This window comes from Juglans regia, chromosome 4 (assembly GCF_001411555.2).
Source record: "Juglans regia cultivar Chandler chromosome 4, Walnut 2.0, whole genome shotgun sequence".
NCBI classification, from domain to species: domain Eukaryota; kingdom Viridiplantae; phylum Streptophyta; class Magnoliopsida; order Fagales; family Juglandaceae; genus Juglans; species Juglans regia.
Window position 1 is genome coordinate 1658077 of NC_049904.1, and position 20756 is coordinate 1678832.

The 20756-nt window shown below is 36.5% G+C and overlaps 1 protein-coding gene across 1 annotated transcript; it reads left to right on the forward strand.

Moving 5' to 3' along the window:
* Positions 1-16544: 16544 nt before the first annotated feature.
* Positions 16545-20131, forward strand: LOC108995150 (serine/threonine-protein kinase STY13-like). Its single transcript, XM_018970648.2, has 6 exons — positions 16545-16958; positions 17256-17383; positions 18677-18867; positions 18993-19164; positions 19462-19596; positions 19720-20131. The coding sequence occupies exons 1-6, from the start codon at positions 16706-16708 to the stop codon at positions 19900-19902; spliced, it is 1062 nt and encodes a 353-aa protein (XP_018826193.1). The 5' UTR covers positions 16545-16705; the 3' UTR covers positions 19903-20131.
* Positions 20132-20756: the final 625 nt, after the last annotated feature.

Here is a 20756-nt window from a genome sequence, read left to right on the forward strand (position 1 = left end):
TTTGGTACAACCAATCTACAGTATATATATGGTAACATTATGTTTTCTGTTTTAAGATTTCTAATTTATTATAATCTAATTATCTTTTGTATGTGGTTTAAGGTTCCCCCAAAGTCAATGTGGTCTTTTGTGTAAAACCAACATAAATTAAAGAAAGGGAGTTATGCAATTCACAAGTCGATGTGTAAACACAATACTTGTTATAAAACTCATTAAGAAACAAAAAAAAAAAAAAAAACTATTTTGCGTGTCAATAAGCAAATTTTATAAACAAAATTTCTCATATTTATAACAAGAACCCATGTTAGTCCTTGTTTGGATTTCACAGTAGTTTTTATTTTCCTCCTACATTACTTTTGTAAACCTAGTTTTAATCGTTAAATTTGTTTTGTTTTGTTTTTGTTTTGTTTTTTTGTGTTTTTTTTGTTTTGTTTTGCCTTCAATATTGACGTTATGCATGGAAGTCTATTGATCCCCATGTGATCGATGGTTGGATCTTTTACAAGTAGCATAATCTTGATTTTTTTGTCAGATTTAATACTTGAATGTTAAAACTTAATACTTGGATGTTAATTGTTTGGATGTTAATTCTTAGATGTTAATTGTTTGGCATGTTTCCATGCTTGCTATAATTTTAGATTTATTGTTTGCTTGAGTTCATGGAAATCCGGCAGATTTTAATGCGAGCTCCCCTATCCAGGCTACCCCTACTCCTACTTCTGGCCCAACACCTACCCCTACACCTACGGAACCTTGCCCTGCCCCCCAGCCTAGCAAGAAACCCGCTTCCGTAGTTTGATCTCATTTCACCAAATTAGAGAGGGGTGACCCCAATAACTCCCAAGCCAAGTGTAACCACTGTGGTAAAATTTATGAATGTCATTACAGGAAACATGAGACCTCACAATTAAAGGTGCACCTAGAATAGCAATGCAAAAAAAGTCCAATATTAAGATCATTACAAGAGAAGAGCCAATCTAGGCTAGAGATTGGACTTAAAAAATGACGGATGAGAGTAGTGGGAGTGCAACTTTAAGGGAGTATACTAAGTATGATCTCGATAAGTGTAGGAGACACCTAACTCGTATGATTATCATGGACGAGCTACCTTTTTAAGTTGTTGATGAGAAAGGGTTTCAAGCATATTCTCGATACTTGGAACCAATGTTTAATCTTCATTCTCGCCACACGGTGGCAAAGGACGTAAAAAAACATTATTAGTCTAAAAAAGAGAAGTTGATGGATCAATTGGCGGGTCAATTTGTTTGCCTCACCACCAATACTTGGACATTGGTCCAAAATTATAAATATATATCTTTGACTGTGTATTTTATTGATTGTGATTGAACATTGCACAAGAAAATAATAAAATTTTGTCAAATCACCGATTACAAGGGTGAGACGATTGGGAGAGCCTTGGAGACCGCAATAAAAGAGCGAGAGTTGACACAAGTTATTACAGTCACAGTTGATAATGCCTCGTTTAACGATGTCGTATTGGAACATCTTAAGACCTATCTTAGAGAGGTAAATAAGACAATCATGAGTGGTGAGTGTTTGCATGTGAGATGTGAGGCACATATTCTGAATCTTATTGTCACTGATGTTTTGAGGAATCTTCATGAATCGATTGCTCGGGTTAGGACTACTGTGAGGTGGGTGAGATCATCTTCTTCGAGATTTGAGAAATTCAAAATTGCTGCGAGGTCTATGGGCCTAACATCCAAGAATGGGCCTTTGTACTGATATGTCTAAACGATGGAACTCAACATCTTTTATGTTGGAGGCGGCCCAAGAATATAAATTGGCATTTATATTATTGGGTGATGAAAACATCTAATATGTAAAATATTTTGATGATCACAGGGGATTGAGGAAGCCTATGAATGATGATTGAGAAGTTGTATCTATTTTCGTAGATTTTTTGAGGTTTTTTTACGAGGTCACCATGATTCTATCTGGAACTTTATACCATACATCCCATCATTTCTATAAGCAAATATGTAGGGTAAAAGAAGAATTAGATGACATGGTCGCAGGTTGTCACATTATGCTGAGGGAGATGGCATTGATTATGAGGACAAAGTACAACAAATATTGAGGAGATTTCATTAGGACTAATATTTTATTATATGTAGCTGTTGTTGTTGACCATTGGTTAAAGGTGGATGGCTTGATATATGGATATGGAATTGCATACTGTCAAGCATGGGTGTAGCATATTACATCAATGGTTAGAGAAACAATTGGTAGATTATTTGATGAGATACTGTCTTGCGGGTGATAGATAATATTGCAGCACCTACACCTACCCCCCACCAGTTCCAGAAGCCGAGGTTGGGAAAAGAAGTAGATTGGACTAGGGGGAGAAGTAGGAGCAGAACCCCTTAGTCCGAAATTCTACAGAGGCTCAGTAAAAGATAGACAGATACTTGGCAGCGGAGCTTCAACCATTAGCACGAGACTTTGATATATTAGGTTGGTGGAATGTGAATGCCGTGAAGTATCCCATCCTTGGAGAGATGGCCCACAGTATTTTGGCCAACCCTAGTTGCACCGTAGCCTTAGAGTCAACCTTTAGCATCAGAGGGCGTGTATTAGATTCATTTCAGAATTTATTAGTTCCTACCACTGTGAAGACTTTGACTTGCAAGTAGAATTGGATCATGAGGACTCCAATTCATGTTCTGGATATTCTTGACTATGAGGAGGTCGACATTGAGGAGGAGAGTGGTGATCAACCTGTATCTGATAATCGTGGGACTTGAATTTCATTTTCTTATTTTAATTTATTTATTTTCATTTAATCGGTATTAATTTCAAATTTAATTGTTGTAGTAATATATTAGATGACGTATACGGCTACCTCCAATGCAGTATGACTTTGTATGTATTGGGCCCACCATTGCCAATTTGCCATGGTTTGCACAATTTGTCCCTTAATTGTTTTTTACATTTATAATTTTATATAATATTTTAATGTCTAATTATTTTGCTTGTAAGTTTTATAGCTTTTATATTCTCAATATACATATGCCGAATCCTAATCCTAAAGACCCAATGATCTATGCTCATCTTTATTCCAATCTCATTTTGATTAGTACTTTTAATATTTTGTATTTTAAATTTTTGTTTTATGTTTATAACTTTATAATTCTAATTTCTTTTATTTTTAACTTATTAATATTACAGGTTTTATGATCTCAATTCTCATAGTCTCATAGTAGTCGACACAATTTAGTGAACTCATCGCCACCCCAAATTGATCAAATTTGAAATATTATGATTTTTTTAATTTACAATTAATTATAATGTTGCTACAATAGTTAATAGTACAATTTGAAATATTTACTATTTATTTTTAGATGAGTTTGTAATATTGTAATAATTTATTAGTTCTCTTAATTTATATAATTGTAATAACTTAGTGCCTTAGTGATGATTATCAGTTAATACTTAATAGTATTAGTTGAAACTTAGTATATAGTTAATAGTTTCTATCCACATAATTTATTTTTTGTTTTCAACATTTTAGTTTTTAAATATATTTATTTTTGTAGTTAAATTCTAAGCTCAAAATCACTCGAAAATAGGTTTGAATGTGTTTATGGGTCATTTTGGGCCCATGTAACTGAACTGGGCCCCAGTGGGGGGTATGGGGTGGGGAAGGGGTGGCCCCGCCCTATAGGGGGCGAGTAGCACCCCTAGTTGACAGTAAAATATCAGAGCAGTACACTTTAAAGTTTTAGTTCAATGTTTTGAGTCAATAAGCCTCGTTTGGTTATACAATTGAGATGAGATGAAATAAAAGTTGAAAGTTGAATAAAATATTATTAGAATATAATTTTTGTTTTGAGATTTGAAAAAATTGAATTGTTTATTATATTTTGTATGAAAATTTGATTAAGTTATACTGATTATATGAGATGAGATGAGTCTTGGTAACCAAACCATGTTTAAGAGTCTTGTATTTGTAAGCCTATACAAAGGCAAGTTAGTGGTCAAATTTAAGATTAATTAATTAATTTATTATTATTATTCAGATTTGATTAAGAAAATATGAGTCTTTTCCCTTGTTGTCTTAGTGTGGATCTTTATGATTTATTAAAGAGTTCATTCTTCGTTTTCTTGAAGCAGATTTGTGTTTTGTTTATTTAATTCGCTGCATTCATAGCGTCATATTTGGTTTATACATTGCATATATTAGTGGACTCCTGTATTATATATATATGATAAATGATATTTACAATCATAAAATGCGTAAGCATCGCGTAATCTTCTTGAAAAAAGTATATGAAAAAAATTAATTTTTTAATAATGAACCCTACTTTTTTTCAAAACGATTGTGCGGAACTTGTGTATTCTACAACTGTAAATAACATTACTAAACATTAATGCTTGTGCATTTTACGACTGTATGTTTATATATCTTAATAAATTAGCCTGCATCAAAATGCCTTGTACATAGTTAATTAGTTACACGTGAGAAAGTCATGTTTTCTAATTTTTGCAATGTTAAACAATAAACATTATTCTGAAGAAAGATTTCATTTAAAAGTTAATGCGTGGAGGACACATATTTCATACTATAAATATGACATGAATTAAATATTTAAATATTACAATATATATCAGTAGTGTGGACGTGGCGTATATTGATCTCCACACCAACTTTGATTAGAAGAACTCTTGCTGAATAATGGAACTGATCCATTGTCCTTGCACTTGCTTAATTGCTTGTTTTCCATATGTAATTTAGAGCTGATCATCTCCCCTAATTATGACCATTGGCAACAAAACAAAGTCTAATCACATTTATTATATCGATCTCTAATTTTTTTTATTTTTTAAAAGAAGACCGGCCAGTGTCATTCATGTGGTTAGGAAGGGAACATGGTCGAAAAGGGTGCATGGATGGTTGGGTCATACGCAACTAGCCACAAGGCTAAACCAGTCCAACCATGTAGCACAACTAGGGGTATAACCGGTTCGGTCTGGTCCGGTTTTGGATAAAATCTAAGACCGAACCGGTATGTACCGGTTTTGTATTTTTCAAAACCGATTACGCACCGATTACCCTCTTAAACCGGTACTTCCGATTTTACCGGTTTTCGGTCCAGTCCGATCCAATTTTTTGATTTTTTTAAAATATAAATTTCACAATTTATCATTAAAAATTTGTTTATTAAAAAAAATTGATTTAATTTTTTTTATACTTTTATTAATATATTAAACTATATAATAGTATTAATATTAGACTATTGGTATAGTTATAAGTTATATATTAGTATTAGTTATAAACTTTTATTGATTTAGTATTTAACATTTTATGTAATAATTTATAAATTATAATAAGAAATTATTTCATATATGAATATATATGTTATATATAAAATTTCACATAAAAATTTATAATTATATATTATATATAAAACTAATATATATTAATATTTAATATATAAAAAATATTTTGTATAAAACTTATATATAAAAATATTATTTTTTATTTTTTTTAATCAATCGGTCCGGTCCGGTCCAAAAAATCCCGGAACCGGAATCGGACCGGAACCGGCCGGTTTTTACGTTTTAAAAACCGGTTCTGGACCGGACCGGTTCAAAACCGATAAAACCGGTCCGGTTCGGTCCGGTTTTCCGGTTTGAGTTTACACCCCTAAGCACAACTGAATTGTACCATTCACGTACGATTAGGGGTGCTATCTGTCTTATGGGCATATATATATAACCCCACCCACGACCAAGCTGTGGTCGTGGTTGTAGTTTATAGGGACCCATGCTCATGGTCGTGGATCTGTCGACATAACTAGTTCGAAGAGAAGGAGAGCAGGATGAAGAGGAGGATAAGGAGAATGAGACAATGAGATGAAGAAGACGAATAAATGAAGAGAATGAGAGGAGCTGAGAGGGAAGAGAAGGGAGAAATGAAAAAAATGAGGGATACCTATAGCTAAGGTCTGCCCATGCGGGGGTGGGTAGATGGGCCAAGCTGGCTGGATGCGGGACCTACCTAGCAGCCCTACATACAATATCATATATTATGATTTGGAAGATAGATATATATCATATATATCTATATATGATATATACATACAATATCATATATATGATATATATCATATATTTGAGCATCAAATGGGAGATAGATAGATATATAAAATAGATCTTATAGTATTCATTACTCATTCAATGCTGTCCAAAATATTTATATGAACAACAATAAATATTATAAAATCCATTTTATAAGCTTATCTCTCTCGTATTGAGGGAACCTTAATCCACAACCACATCCCCAACCAACCATACCATTGCCGCTTTGGTATTGGATGTTGGATAGGACTAGCTTGGCTTGGTAGGATATATGACATGTATTGTTCACATAAATATATATCTGTAAGTGCACAAAATCGTAACAAGTAGTAAAGTGTTTTAAAAAAAATGGATATCGAACCCACATGGAATAATTATGCTATTGAATATTGACATTGACTAAATTAATTACTATTTGGAAAATCGAAATTTGAATAATGATTTATCTAAATTAAACTGAAGAAAAAAAAATTAAGACTAAGATTTTAAAAATAATAAGAATAGATTTATAGCGTTTGACCTTATCTAGCAAATCCCACACAATTTATTATTCCTTTTTATATAATCACAATTATCCCAACTAGATGATAAAAATCCTTTAACTATTCAATATTTTCTCTGGAACAATACCAAAAATATCTCCAACTAATAACTCCATATCTCTATGTTAATTTAACTAATTGGAGACTCATTAAGTTCTTTGGATTTTTCTTGAAAATCACACTAGTTGTGGTAAATCATCTCTACTTTCGCCCAACTAATGGTGTTTAATTCTAGAGTTTTAATCACAAATCACCTCTCGGTCTCATTGCAATCCAAAATATCAAACAACAGTTAGCTCAAAAATTGTAAACATTCAGAACAAGGAATAAACACTCAATCATGGAAATATTGAAAACAAAATAACTTGGAATATAAATTGTATGTTCAATACTAGGTTGTAACGCCCCGGTCCCGGATGGGTCAGAGAGTTACATCTTAACACTTACAATCATATCTTAATGTATAAATATAAACTCAAATTCCTCAAATTCTCATAGATCTCGTTGCTTTATACCATTTACTTCAAAATAAAGAACTAAGAATACGACGAAGTCTAAAAAAAATGCCAACTTCCCAAGGAACTAAGTCAACAGAGCAAGACGAAACTATTCAATAAAAAAATTCTCAAATAACAAGTACCCTCTTTGTATTTAATATACTATGCTCACAAAGCAACACTCACAACTCATCAATATATTTATAGACTCCCAAATATAAAGTTATCAGAATATTACAAAATCTCTTATTAAAATCCGTCAATTCTCAGAAATCTTCTATGAGTAATCTATTATGCTTAAATAATCATCTCATAGATGCTCCATAATCCTGATCCTTAGCTGGACTATTCAAAATCATCTAAAAAATATTTGGAGATAATGAGTGAGTTATCAACAACTAAGTAAGCAGATGACATATGCTAGCGTGCAAATATGAGCATTTACAAAGTACAGTATGTAGAACAAAATATTTTCTAGAGTTATCATGCAGAACAAAACATGTTTTTAAAAGTAACAGAGCGATGGTTTTAAGACAAGTAAAACCCAGAGTACTTTGGCATAACATAACCTAAGCATCATTATCAAATCAAAACAGAGCATCTTACAGAGCAGAGACCATGTTTCACCCTCGTGGTAGGGTTGTGCTATCCCTGGTGGCCAAACCGGGCAGAGACAGAGGTGAAATCTTTCTCTTATTCTTCTCAGAGTCCCGAGTGTGCACACAAGAAAGACCACAATAAAGCCACTTTGTTTCTAAAGCGGGTGCACTCAGAGACAGAGAAGTTGGTACCAACCCAAATAGAGCAGAGCATAGCAGAGCAGAGCAGAGACAAAGTCATATACAAAATCAGTACATCATACCAAAGGTTTTCAAATGCATATCAAAATAAAACAGAGTACCAAAACATAATCAGATCATTCTCACATATTGAAAATAAAAGTCGAAGCATCTTTTTAAATCAATGCACAATTTTTCAGATTCTCAATATCGCTATTTTTCAGATTTCAGAAATAACATGACAAAATTTAGCTCATGTTTACACAATGCATGTCAGAAATTATTTTTCATTTTTTGTACAGATTTCATGAGTAATGCATATAAGTGACCGATGTTGGTTTTTCTCAAATTCTCATTTCATCACAAAATATGCAAAGTTTTCAGAAAGTCAACCTCAGTCTCTATAATTCATATAAAACCTAACATAGGAACTCCGCTTACTTGGACTTCTTAGATTTTCAGAAAATTTCTCAAAAATGCCGAACGAAATATTAATCACCACTTATAAAAATAATAACGTAATTTCCATAAATTTCTAATCCATGTATTTCAATATCTAAATATGAAATACCTATTTTAATACCTCAAAACCTAAAATTTTTCTTAACTCTAAAATACTATCACTTTGTAAACTCATCATTATCTACATAAAATTCACTAGAATGGTCTCTAAAACATGTAGCTCAGCCCAAACTAATTTTAATACCCAAGTCCCAAATAAACCTAATCTCAGCCCACAAAGGGGAAACAACCCACTAAAGTGATCGATTTTAAAACATAAAGTCCGAAATAGACATTTAAGGGTAAAAACATAAATACCCAAAAAGTTGAGGATTTACGAAAGCTTTCCAATGCAAGGCTTTTAAGAACATTTGTGTAAACCAATAAAAATGTATGCTTTTTGGGAAAGGCGAAAACAAAATAAATAGAAGGATCGTTTTGACTTTACCAACCATTAGGAAAGACTTGACAAAAGCTGCCTAAGGATTGAGGACACGACCGTAAATTATAAGCACAACCTAAAACTACATGCATCTCATCGGAACACATAAATCTAAAATCATAGAGTTGTGCAGCTGCGCTTATAGTGAGGAAAAAGAAGATGTACGGCAACTTATCCAACGAGCCCAGAAAAAATGCGTACACCGTGCGGGATGAAGGTCACCGTGAGCCTGCTATGGTAGTGATAGTTTACGATGGAGGGAGTCAAGGTGGATGAGCTTACGGTGGCTTGGGCTGTTCTGTAACTACTGCTGCCTGGTGATGCAGAAACAGAGGTGGTACCAAACGGCTGAGCAGGTTGGGGTCGTGACTGACTAGGTGATGTGCGATGGAGTCTCATCGTGACTGAAGGAGGTGGCGGCGGGGCAGGCAAGTGGGAGGGGGCTGAGACACAACGGCAGAACAATGAGAGAGAGAGAGAGAGAGAGAGAGAGAGAGAGAGAGAGAGAGAGAGAGACGAGTGAGAGAGAACTAGGGGGGGAATATGATCACGGCATGAGGAGAAGTGGGATATTATCAAGGGCTGACAATGGTTTGGGGTGGTGTAAAGTGCCCGACGGAAATTTTTATGCAAGTGATGACGTTAGGGTGGAGCTAGCGGCATACAGAGGCTCACCCAAGATGTAGTGGTGGCGGTTTCCAGTTGTGGGAGTACTCTGTTTTCGGAGCAGCAGAACAGGGTGTTACCTTGGTGATTTTCCATGGTTGGGCGACGGTGGCATAAGGCGGCTTTGTGGAGGATCTTGACGTTGTAAGGTGGAGGCGACTGCGACGTGGTGGCTAAAACCGTTGGGCATGCGTGGTGAGTTACTGATTCACGGCCAGGTTGTTTGGGGAGGCAGTCTCAGTGGCTAGTGGTGGTGCAAGGCAGATCCACGTGTATGGCAAGGGAAAAAATGATGGTTGGTATGGGTTCTCTTGTGGTGACTGTGAAGAGGTGCTGCGGCTTGCTGTTTTGCAGAAAGTATGTATAAATATATAAAGGTGATTGAACGTAAAAAAAAAAAAACCCTAGAGCCGTAGGAGACATGCAAGTGCAAAGGAGTGAAAAAATACATTATATACGTGCATGCTTATGAGTAACAGAAAGAGACGTGTAGAGGTGGGGAGTTTTAAAAATCAAATAAAGAGAAAATCCGGCTTAACTGGGTCTGGATGTTACAAGGTTACATCAAAACTCTAGAAAATAAAATTAGTTCATAATGAAATTTAAAAGAAAAACAATAAAACTGGTGTTCTTCATTGAAGTCGGTTGATGAAGCATGCGGCTTTCACCTCTGCCCTTCAGTTTCGCCTTCTCGAAAGAAAACTTAAAGAATAAATTCTGGAACTCTAAACTCAGACTTAGACTAAAACTAAAACTAAGATTAAGAATTAAGACTTTCTATTCATCCCACAAGTTTAGATTAAATAGATGTCGAAATTCAAATATGAAAACAAAATAACATCGGCTAAAATCTCGCCTAAAGATCTGGAAAATAGTTTCTAAAGATAAATGTTAACATAAAAGGAAATTATCCCAAAAACATCAGAATTATCTAAAATAGAAGATTCAGTTATATGCGGCTTGAATTGCGGAGTTCGAGAGGATTTGGTTGCCAACATATTGATTGCGGAACTCGGATTTGGTGGTCAGCAACAGATTGATCCTAGTTGGGAGAAATTACCCAACCGAGTAGATGTCGTGTGCGCCGAATATAACTGGCGTGGAGGTCACAAATGAACGGGCATGGAGGTCACAAAGACCACACGACCCTCTCTTCGCCTAGTGAGTGGAAAGACTCCCGACCGGGATGACTTATCTCGCATTTTCTAGTTGTTGCCAACGATATCGTTTAGGTTGATCTTTTAAGTTGGTCGTTTAGATTAGTCGCCCAATCTAACCGTTTAGAGCCTTGTCACCAAATCTTCGCGCCTTCTGATTGCGCTTTCTGGTCGCGAGTTTCCTCGCCTACCAAGAGGTATGTCTTCTTGCCTTTGAGTGAGAGAAATCTCTTGGCTGCTCATGGGACAAGGCTTTTTACCCAAATCTTATCGGCTCTCTTCAGATCTCGCTGCCTCTTATCGGTGTAGATCTGTAGTCTTTTCTTTTGTACCAAAATGCTCTCATTTTGCACTAAATCTTCTCATTCTTTCAAATACAAGAAAATAAATAAAAATATGTAGAAATAAAATAAAATCAATAGTATTGAATGGAAAATGACACTTTTCATAAATAAAAAAGTGATAAAAATCACATAAAAATAATACTTATCATGTATGATGCTATCAGAATAGCTAGATATCCTGTAGGCTGAAAGGTAAATTGGTTTTCTCAATTTTTTATATTTTTATAATTCTTTAAAAGAAAGAGTCATAGATAGAATTGCTCGTGACTCAATAATTAGAAATAAGAGAAAGCAGGTTTCTATCTTCCAATTGAAGAGTGATCGAGAATTGTTAGAGATTAAATTGACTGGGTCTAGCTCTTTAAAATCCTATTACTAATAATAAGGGAAGAGATAAATCTAAGATATAAGGTAGTGAATAGATAAGGCAAAGAAGAGATAAACCAAAAGAAGTTGACTCAGACTCCTAAAAGGAAAAGATTTTACAAGGCAAGTTGGACTTTATCACTCCAAGGAAGAAAACATATCTCTATAAAAGGAGGAGATCTCTACAAATGAAGGACGGACTCTCGACAGGCTCGTGATGACTTATCTATGCCTAAACTAAATTCATCCATCATCTTGAGCAATATGTGGGGCCATGAGAGATTGTAAAATCATCAATCATAGTGGATTTTTCTCCTAGACAACCCGTGGACATAGGTTTTTATGTCGAACCACGTAAATCTCTGTGTCTCTTTTTATTTATTTCTATTTACTTATTTATTATTTATTTTATGGATGAATGCAAATAAGACTGTATCGAAGCCCGAATCATCATCATGGGCCGAAGATGATTCTTTCCTCCCTTTCGAACTGTTGTGCAAATTAAGGCATTAACAGTTAGCATTGTCTGTGGGATCGATTTCTTATTTTTTGCACCGAAAAGGGAAGTAGGATGATTCCTTGACCCACGAGATAGTATCCAGCAAGCCAAATAAGTCTCATTACAAACTTTTTTCTTGTTATTTTTATTTCATTAATACTATTGCTGCAAATACAAGGAAAAGAAAAAAAAATGTGGAGATATTCAGGGTGCGTCGTGCACGTGGGACCTGCACTATGCAAGGGAAATGGGTACCATATTACCATGCACGTAAAGCACGATACGTGCACGCCCATGCAGGTGCACAATGGGCACGCAGACAATGGGCGCACATCGTTGTGCACCCAGTGACCATCGTGACGGGCTGAGCCGCAACGCCACCTCCTCGTCATGGCCGTTGAACATCTAGGTGAAGTCGGCGGGAGTTTTCCCTTCAACTCCTCATTGGAGTCACTCACCAAAAAGCCAACAGTTCCTCCATCCATGACACACGTCTTGGAGTTCGCTTGCGGCCGAATAAAGCCACCATTAACCACCGCCTGGATCTTTGGTGGGTTCTACCGCCGCCATGGCTCTCCCGAACCCAAAAGCTGCCAGTTGGCTCGACTGTGCCATGCTTGTTGCCGAAGGCCCAGACCAAGCCAAACATCCATGAGCTCGTGGAGCCACCCACGGCCACACTGTGAACCTCCGACACTCTCTATCAGTGCCATGGTGACCCTAGCCCATAAACCAAGTTTGTCGTAAAGCTCCTTTTAACCAACACTGCAGCACACCACCAAAGGTAGCCGTGGAGACACCCCTGCACCACCAACCCTTAGAAGCCCACTGGCAAGGTGCTCAGAAACCAACAACGGTCATTTCTTCCATTGTTGGGCATGCGTAGAGGTCGAGAAATGATCACCACAGGAGCTCTTTGCCGCAGGTCAAGAAACTGCTTGCCACTGAAGCCCCTTGCTACAGCTCAGCACGAAAACCTCTTTCACCACCTTCACTGATGCTCGCCAGGGAAGCTCCTCGCCACAGCCACCACGAAGCTTCCTCACACAAGCTCGCCGCAGAAGATGACGGGGTGGCAGCTCGCCAGCCATACACGCCTTTGTGGCGTCGCAAGTTCAACGCACTCAGTGTTGATCCACCAGTATTTCATGCTGCTGCCAAAGTGTCCCCGCCCCCCAACGAGCCCTAAATCGTTGCACCTAACCTCCATATCGAAACCATAACTCCACTACAACACTACAGCCAACGCAACTGTAGTGCATATTGCCACCCCCATGACACCTCGCCAGATTCACACAAGTGCAGATAATATCTCTCGGCAGTTAGCTGCATACATGACGGGCATCACCTCTTGGCGAGCAACGAAAGCAATTTTATTACTGCCAAACTAGACCAATGCCTTAGGCAAGCAACAAGACCAACTCCTTTGGGCGAGGAACTAGACCAATGCCTTTCTGATGGGAACCAAAGTGTCCCGCGGGTTCATATCACTTTCGGTGAGCAAAAATTAAGCAGTCCACTATGCAAGACCAACGCCTTGGGCGAGCAACCAGACCAACTCCTCTAGCCAAGCAACAAGACCAACGCCTCTCGGCAAGCAAAAATTCAGCAGTCCACCTTGCAAGACCTACAGGTTGGGCGAGCAACCAGACCAACTCCTCTAAGCGAGCAACAAGACCAATGCCTCTCGAAGAACGAAAATTCAGTAGTCTCACTTGTGCAATTATTACTACAAAAGCACTCAAGGAGAAATAATTCCTCCATGTAAAAATCATTCAGCAGCGAACAATCCCAATTGAAAAAAATGGAAAGCAGCAGCAAAATTGCTTTGGAATATACTTTGATAGAAATCACCCGAGCGGCACAGAACACCTCTTACAAAGCCCCTTTCGGGCATCTTAATCTGTCTTCATTATAATAGACCGTTTGGTATCGCGGGCATCTCGGACCTCCATCAATGCCAAAGCATGGTTGCCCGCGGGCATCGCTTGTGTGTCACCTGCCTTCAACACACTCTATCAGAGTGACTCAAGTTTACAAGTCTCAAACTTATAATTTGTATCATGCTAACCTATTTGGTTTTAGGTGAAAACCTCTTAGGACGGTCGAACTCAACCTCCTGCCACAACAACGCGGTTGAGCATCCCCTCAAACACCAAAGTTGAGTCCCTAGACTCGCAGTGAACAATGACCCTGAAACTACCAAAGTCGAGTCCAAAGACTCGTAGTGGAATGTGCGTGGAGCTCAAAAGACCACATGACCCCCCTTTTTAAACACCAATGTCAAGTCCAAAAACTTGAGGTGGAATGGGTGTAGATGTCAAAAGACCCCATGACCCCCTTTTTAAACACCAAATTCAAGTCCAGAGGCTCGCGGTAGAATGGGTGTAGAGGTCAAAAGACCCCACGACTTTCAAACACCAAAGTCAAGCTTAGAAACTCACGGTGATGAAATGGGCACGCAAGTCAAAAGACTTTGTGGCCCTCGCACAATGCATTCTCTAGAAAATTCAAAGTGACGATGCTCGCAACACAACCACTGCCAATGGGTTACCTTCAAAAACAGGCCACCAAGCTCTACAATCACCTCGTGCGGGTTTCCTCCGGAAATGAGTCGACGGGCTTGGAAACTGCCTAATATGGATTCAGGGAGACGATGGGCTTCCTGACCACTTAAGCGCGGGTTACTACAAACAAATTCCAACATCAACCCCAAAATGGGAACATCAAACAAAGATTTACACTAGGGACAGAAAATCCACTACTGCCAATAATAGCGAAAAATATCACGAAAATACCAAAAAAAAAAAAAACCAATCATGAAAATATACACTCTTCACTAATAATAAATAATCTCTCAGGCTAATATCCACAAAAACAAACAAACTCAAAATCGAGCTCCAAGCTCACACCTAATGCGATCGAGTACATCTCCCACCAAAGCAGAGATTCACGCTCGCACCTAATGCGGTTGAGTATATCTTCCGCCAAAGCAGAGCTCTGTGCTCATACCTAATGCAGTTGAGTACATCTCCTGCCTATCTCTCCAAATTGAGCTCTTCACCGCTTAGCATAAAACAAACAAATAGAAAACCAAGGACCAAACAAGAAACCAGGGACCAATTTTCAAAATTTATTTTGCAAATTATTGACTTGAAGATTCTTAAGGCTTTCTTGTCCAGCAAATCACCCTTAAGAATCATGGGCATCTGTATGGGTCAAATCAGCAGCCTATAATTTAGCTTCAAGATAAGGTAAAAAATTAAGTTAAGAGATAAAACCAAGAAGAGATAAAACAAGTTGACTCAGACTCCTAAAAAGAAAGAGACTCGGACTTCTAAAAGTAAAATACTTCACATGGCTAGTTGGACTCAATCACCCCAAAGAAATAGACTTTTATATAAGGAGGAGATTCCCCACAAATCTGACAAACTCTCCAGAGGCTCTCCACAAAAGCTCCCTATGTACAAATTTCACCACACATAGCGACTCTAAAGGATTTTTCCTAAATTCCTCCATTGTATTGTGATATATGTGAGCAATGAGAGATTGTAAAATCACCAATCATATTAGATTTTGCCCCTAAACAACCATGTAAATCATTGTGTCTCTCTTTATTTATTTTTATTCTCTTGTTTATTATTTATTATATAGATGAACACGAAGAGCATTGTATCGAAGCTCGAATCACCAACGTGGGCCAGGAATCATTATTTTCTCCATTCCAGTCTATTGTGCAATTTTAAGTGCTCGTACTTTTTTTTCTCTAATTTCAACTATTTTCTAAATATCTTTTAAATTTAAAAAAAAATGACTTCATTAATATTTACTTTCTTAACTATTAAATAAAAAATAAAAAAATAAAAATCACAATCAATAAATTTTATCAATTAATTTTGTCGATCTAAATAGCATTTTTCATTCTAAGAAAAGTCAAAACATGCATGAGATAATTTGAATATGTTAAAACTCGAATGTGAATTAAAATAATAATAATGATAATTATAATTATAACAACAACAACAGTGCATGCATGGGTACTGGTTCTAGCCTCTAGGTATTCCCTTCACTTGGATATTCCATACCCGCGGGGTTTATGCCATGTTTGAATATATATAAGACCAACCCTAAGATATAGTCCAAGAGTCAAAAGATGATTTCATTTTTAAACATACAATATATATCTACAGTACTGTTAAAACTCATCAAAAAGTTTTCAAACAATATCCAAATTAAATCATCTTTAAAATAAATTTAAAAAATAAATAAAATACTAGAGATTAAAAATAATAATTATAAGCCACAAGTTAAATCATTTTGGATGTTGGAATATCCAGATCAGCTAATCATTCTGAATCAGCCACGTGCGTGCATGGATACGTAGTTTATACGCATACGGAAACGGTTTCAAATAAAGTCAAAGATCGACGGCTTACGTACGTAGGAGTTTCCGAAAAGCAAAAGAGTTGAATTGAGGTGGGAATTCTGAGGATCGATTTCTGATGGTTCAAAACTTCAAATTAAAGAGATAGCACTGATCTAATCACAAATGATAAGCCGAACTGCATGCATGCTGTATGTATAGTTATATATATAAATGCCTAGCAATCTATAGAACTCCAACCTAAACTCGGACTATTCAACCAATACAGCCGGCTCACGAAGGAAAACCTCTCCCATCGCATACATCCTTCAATCGAGTACAACAACGTCTTACTGCAAATCTTTGCCTGCCTTTTGAATCCTTAAGAGAGAGAGAGAGAGAGAGAGAGCGAGCGAGAGAGAGAGACCCAAAAACTCTATACAGATGGAAGATCGAAGCAAGATATTTGTGAGGGCAGGCATGGTAGACATTAAGAGGCTGGACAGGCAACTAGAGGAGCATCTAAACCGAGTTTGGGCGTTGCAGAACCCGGACAATAAGGAAAAGAACGTGAGACCAGCCACCGCCAAAGAACCCTGGGAAATCGATTCCGATAAACTTATCGTAAAAGAAGTGATTGGTCGAGGTACCTTCAGCGCCGTCCATAGAGGGGTCTACGGCGGCCAAGACGTTGCCGGTTAGAACCTCAATCTCCAACCTTCTTTCTTTTCTTTGATTTTCATCTTTCTTTAATTTATTGGGTGCATAGGGTTTTTGTTATGATCTCTTTGTTTTACTAAATTAATGTTCTTGTTGATCTGCATCTGTATGCATTCTTTTGGTAATGAGATCATGAAGAGCATTAATATTCCAACGGGAAGTTGTTAGTTCTTTAATATTTCCCCTTCAAATTTAAACAAAACAAAACGACGACATTATAAGATTCAAGTTTTACTACTGACTTTGTTCCCTTTTCTTTGCGATAAACTGTCAGTTAAAGTGCTGGAGTGGAGATCAGCACAGGCCGGAACAGATCAGGCTGAAATAACTTTACTCAGAAATGCTGCTTTTAAACAAGAGGTTTCTGTTTGGCATAAGCTTGAACATCCTAATGTTGTCAAGGTACGTACGTAGCACGATATATGAACTTGCACTCTTTAATTGATGTTTTCTTTGATCTCTCTCTCTTTTTTTTTTTTCAAAATTAATTTTTAAAGAAAAATACTAATAATTAGGTTTGCGATATAAGTTATTTTACGCTAGTTTGGTTTGTTGTTAAATATAGTCTTGGGGTATAATCCCGTGCATTCCCTTTTAAAAAAATAGGGTCGATTATTAAAAAAAGAGTAATATTAGATACAAACTCCAAATAAATAAGTCTCATACAAACCTTTTGTAAAGCAATGGTCTCACTAATAAATAATAATTTTTTTTACACTTTTTTAAGGTGGGGTCTACTTTTTTATAAGGGCTTGTATGAGTTTGTCTATTTGGAATTAGTACAAATCATTTCTCTTAAAAAAATAATTTTTACATATGAATCTTAAATTTATCTATTTTTTTTCCAAAGAAAATAAGTAGATCTTATACATCCTAAGACTATAAATATTATTTCTCTTTCAACTTTGAATCTTATATGGATAGAAGAGTCCATTTTTAAGAAGACTCCCTATAGTCATTTAGTGTAAGCTGGGTGGAGGCATTCAATATTGTATAATATTTTGTAAAACTCAAAATTTAATATTCTTGTAGAAATCAAATTATTTCGTGTAAATAGCATATAATGTCATGTATTCTCTATCCACATTGGCTTCGAACTAGAATTCGTATTAATGTGTTGTGCACCATTTATATTATTTTGGAGGCTATATCATGTAGTAATCAGTCCAAAAAATTTTTCAACAAGAACCAAAAAATAAAAAAAAAAGAGATATATATATATATATATTTACACTTTGTTTCTCGTTATTGTCGTCATCATCAACAAATCTTTCTTGAGTCGGACGTACAACTCACTACAAGAAAAATAAATTTTTGTGATTAATTTATTGCAACTAAAAAGATTATTTACAATCAATTTTAGTTACAAATAGTCATTTCATTGAAATTAACTGGTCGCAAATAAATAATTTTTTTGTAGTGACTCAATATTGAATGAACAATGTCGGATCATACTCTATATATAATGTGTATATATATGTTCTTGCAAAAACTGTTTTCCAAGTAGAAAATTGATCACTTTAGAGCCGACTCTTCCTCTAGATCAGTTCTAATCACGTACACAGAAATTACACATGCATGCATACCTACAGGCATATATATATATATATATACACAGACACACACGTCCTGGCAATATTTTTAATTCTAGCTAGTTGAATTTTAATTTGTTTTTCTTTGTTTTTTATTCCTCAGTTCATAGGAGCTACAAGGGGCACCGACTTCAAAAACCAAGCTGAGCGAAATGGCATGCCAAGTAGTACTGCTGCTTGTATTATTATCGAGTATCTTCCTTGGGGAACTCTAAAATCTTACCTGATAAAGAACCGAAAAAGGAAGCTGGCTTTCACAAAGGTCATACGACTCGCTCTAGATCTTGCAAGAGGGTAGGATTCCCTTACCCATATATTAGTTAATGGATTATTGAAGCAGCACTTGATCAGCAACTAGCTAGCTAGCTAATTAATTAAGCTCTTAGGAATTTACTTTGCCCTGATCTGGTTCCTTGCAGTTTGAAGTACCTTCACTCCAGGAAGATTGTCCACAGAGATGTAAAGACAGAAAACGTGCTTCTTGACAAGAATCATTCTCTAAAGTTAACAGACTTTGGAACTGCTTGTATTCAGGATTCAATTCCTGATGAGATAGGTCGTACAGGGACCCCTGGTTACATGGCTCCTGAGGTATATAGTTTCTTGACATTTTTCGAAAGTTACAGCTATTTAATTTTGTGTATCATATTATTTGTAGTCTTAAAAGTATCTTTAATACTGGCATGATTATAAATGCTGCTTATAATATATAATATTGTAGAATGTTATAAACTCAGTTGAAGGCTGAACTTCTGGCCAAGTATTAATAATATTAGTGGTACTGCTGCTGCAAGTTTTCCTTCAATTTGGTTTCGCCCATAAATTCCTGAAATATCCAAAAATTGCAAGCAGCGAATAACCTTAGATTTGTCAATATGCATGGTGCAGGTGTTTGAAAATAAACCATATAGCAGGAAATGTGACGTGTACAGTTTCGGAATTTGCTTGTGGGAGATGTTTTGCTGTGACATGCCATTCCCTAACGTCAGATTCTCAGAATTGACTTCGCCTGCTGTTTACAAGGTATATACAATATATATATATATATATATAACTTTCTTCTTCCTAGCTGTATGTGACTGACAATTAGTATTAATTATCATCAGGGCTGACAAATTCTAAATCGATTGTTGAAATTAACTACAGACTTTGAAGCCCGAGATACCCAGCTTCTGCCCAAGCTCTTTTGCAAAAATTATAACGCAATGCTGGGATGCAGATCCCAAAAAAAGACCAGAGATGGAAGAGGTAGTAACAATGTTGGAAGCCATCCAAACTTCAGAGGAGGGCAGAAGGCTACAAAGTTGTTTTTTCTTCTGCCACAAATGATCGCTTTAATTATTTGGACGTTGCAATTAAGGTCAAGCTAGGAGCATTGAAGCTTGGGGTTTATGTTGAGTATTGTGGAGTCTGATTTAGACTGCTCGAGTGGAGGAGCTACACACAGAATTTGCACAAGATGTGCTCGATAGGGAGCTTTAGTGGATGCAATATAGTGAGTTTGCTCAACACTCGCTCGACGCGCGCTTGACATGCCGCTCGAGCGAACATTGCTTTATTTGAGAAATTAGGGTTTTTGCCGTGTACCCTATATATATGTTGTTTTATTTTACTGTGGTCGAACAGAAGTGTACAGTAGTTGCCCCATTCATTGTATTTTTTATTCCTCAAGAAATAAAATTCTCTACAGCTCCCATGGACGTGGGCAAGTTGCTGAACCACGTAAATCTTATATCGAGTGATTGTTTGATTGTTCTTTTCGTGTTTACTTTTAATTTTTATCATTGTTTTTCACAATAGTTTAGACTATTCATATTTACTCACCATAGATATACATACAAACATGCTGCATGCAGCCATATGACAAAGGGAATAGAGTTGATATTGTTGTATCTTCCCTTAGTAAACTCAAGTTTTGGGCATGACTTGAGTACTGTTGTAACCTTTATATTGATATAGTAGATTATTTGCCCTGTGGTTTTTTCCCTCTACACTGGAGGGTTTTTCCACGTACATTTGGCGTATTCTTTTCCTTGCTCTCTCTTGGTATAAGTGCTAGCTTGAGTATTTGCTTGTTTGATTTGCTTGAGTTATTAACTCAATTCACATCTAGTTATACATATAAACTTTCCCCTTCCTCCCTCTTTCTCCTCTGCGCCGCACCCCCTCCCTGATCCCTTCTC

What these genes read in the sequence shown, in the direction of transcription:
- LOC108995150 (XM_018970648.2), top strand. Translation starts at nt 16,706, where the DNA reads ATGGAAGATCGAAGCAAGATATTTGTGAGGGCAGGCATGGTAGACATT. An exon ending in AACATCCTAATGTTGTCAAG is followed by an intron (nt 17,384 to 18,676) that starts GTACGTACGTAG and finishes TTTATTCCTCAG; the next exon opens with TTCATAGGAGCTACAAGGGG. An exon ending in GCTCTAGATCTTGCAAGAGG is followed by an intron (nt 18,868 to 18,992) that starts GTAGGATTCCCT and finishes GGTTCCTTGCAG; the next exon opens with TTTGAAGTACCTTCACTCCA.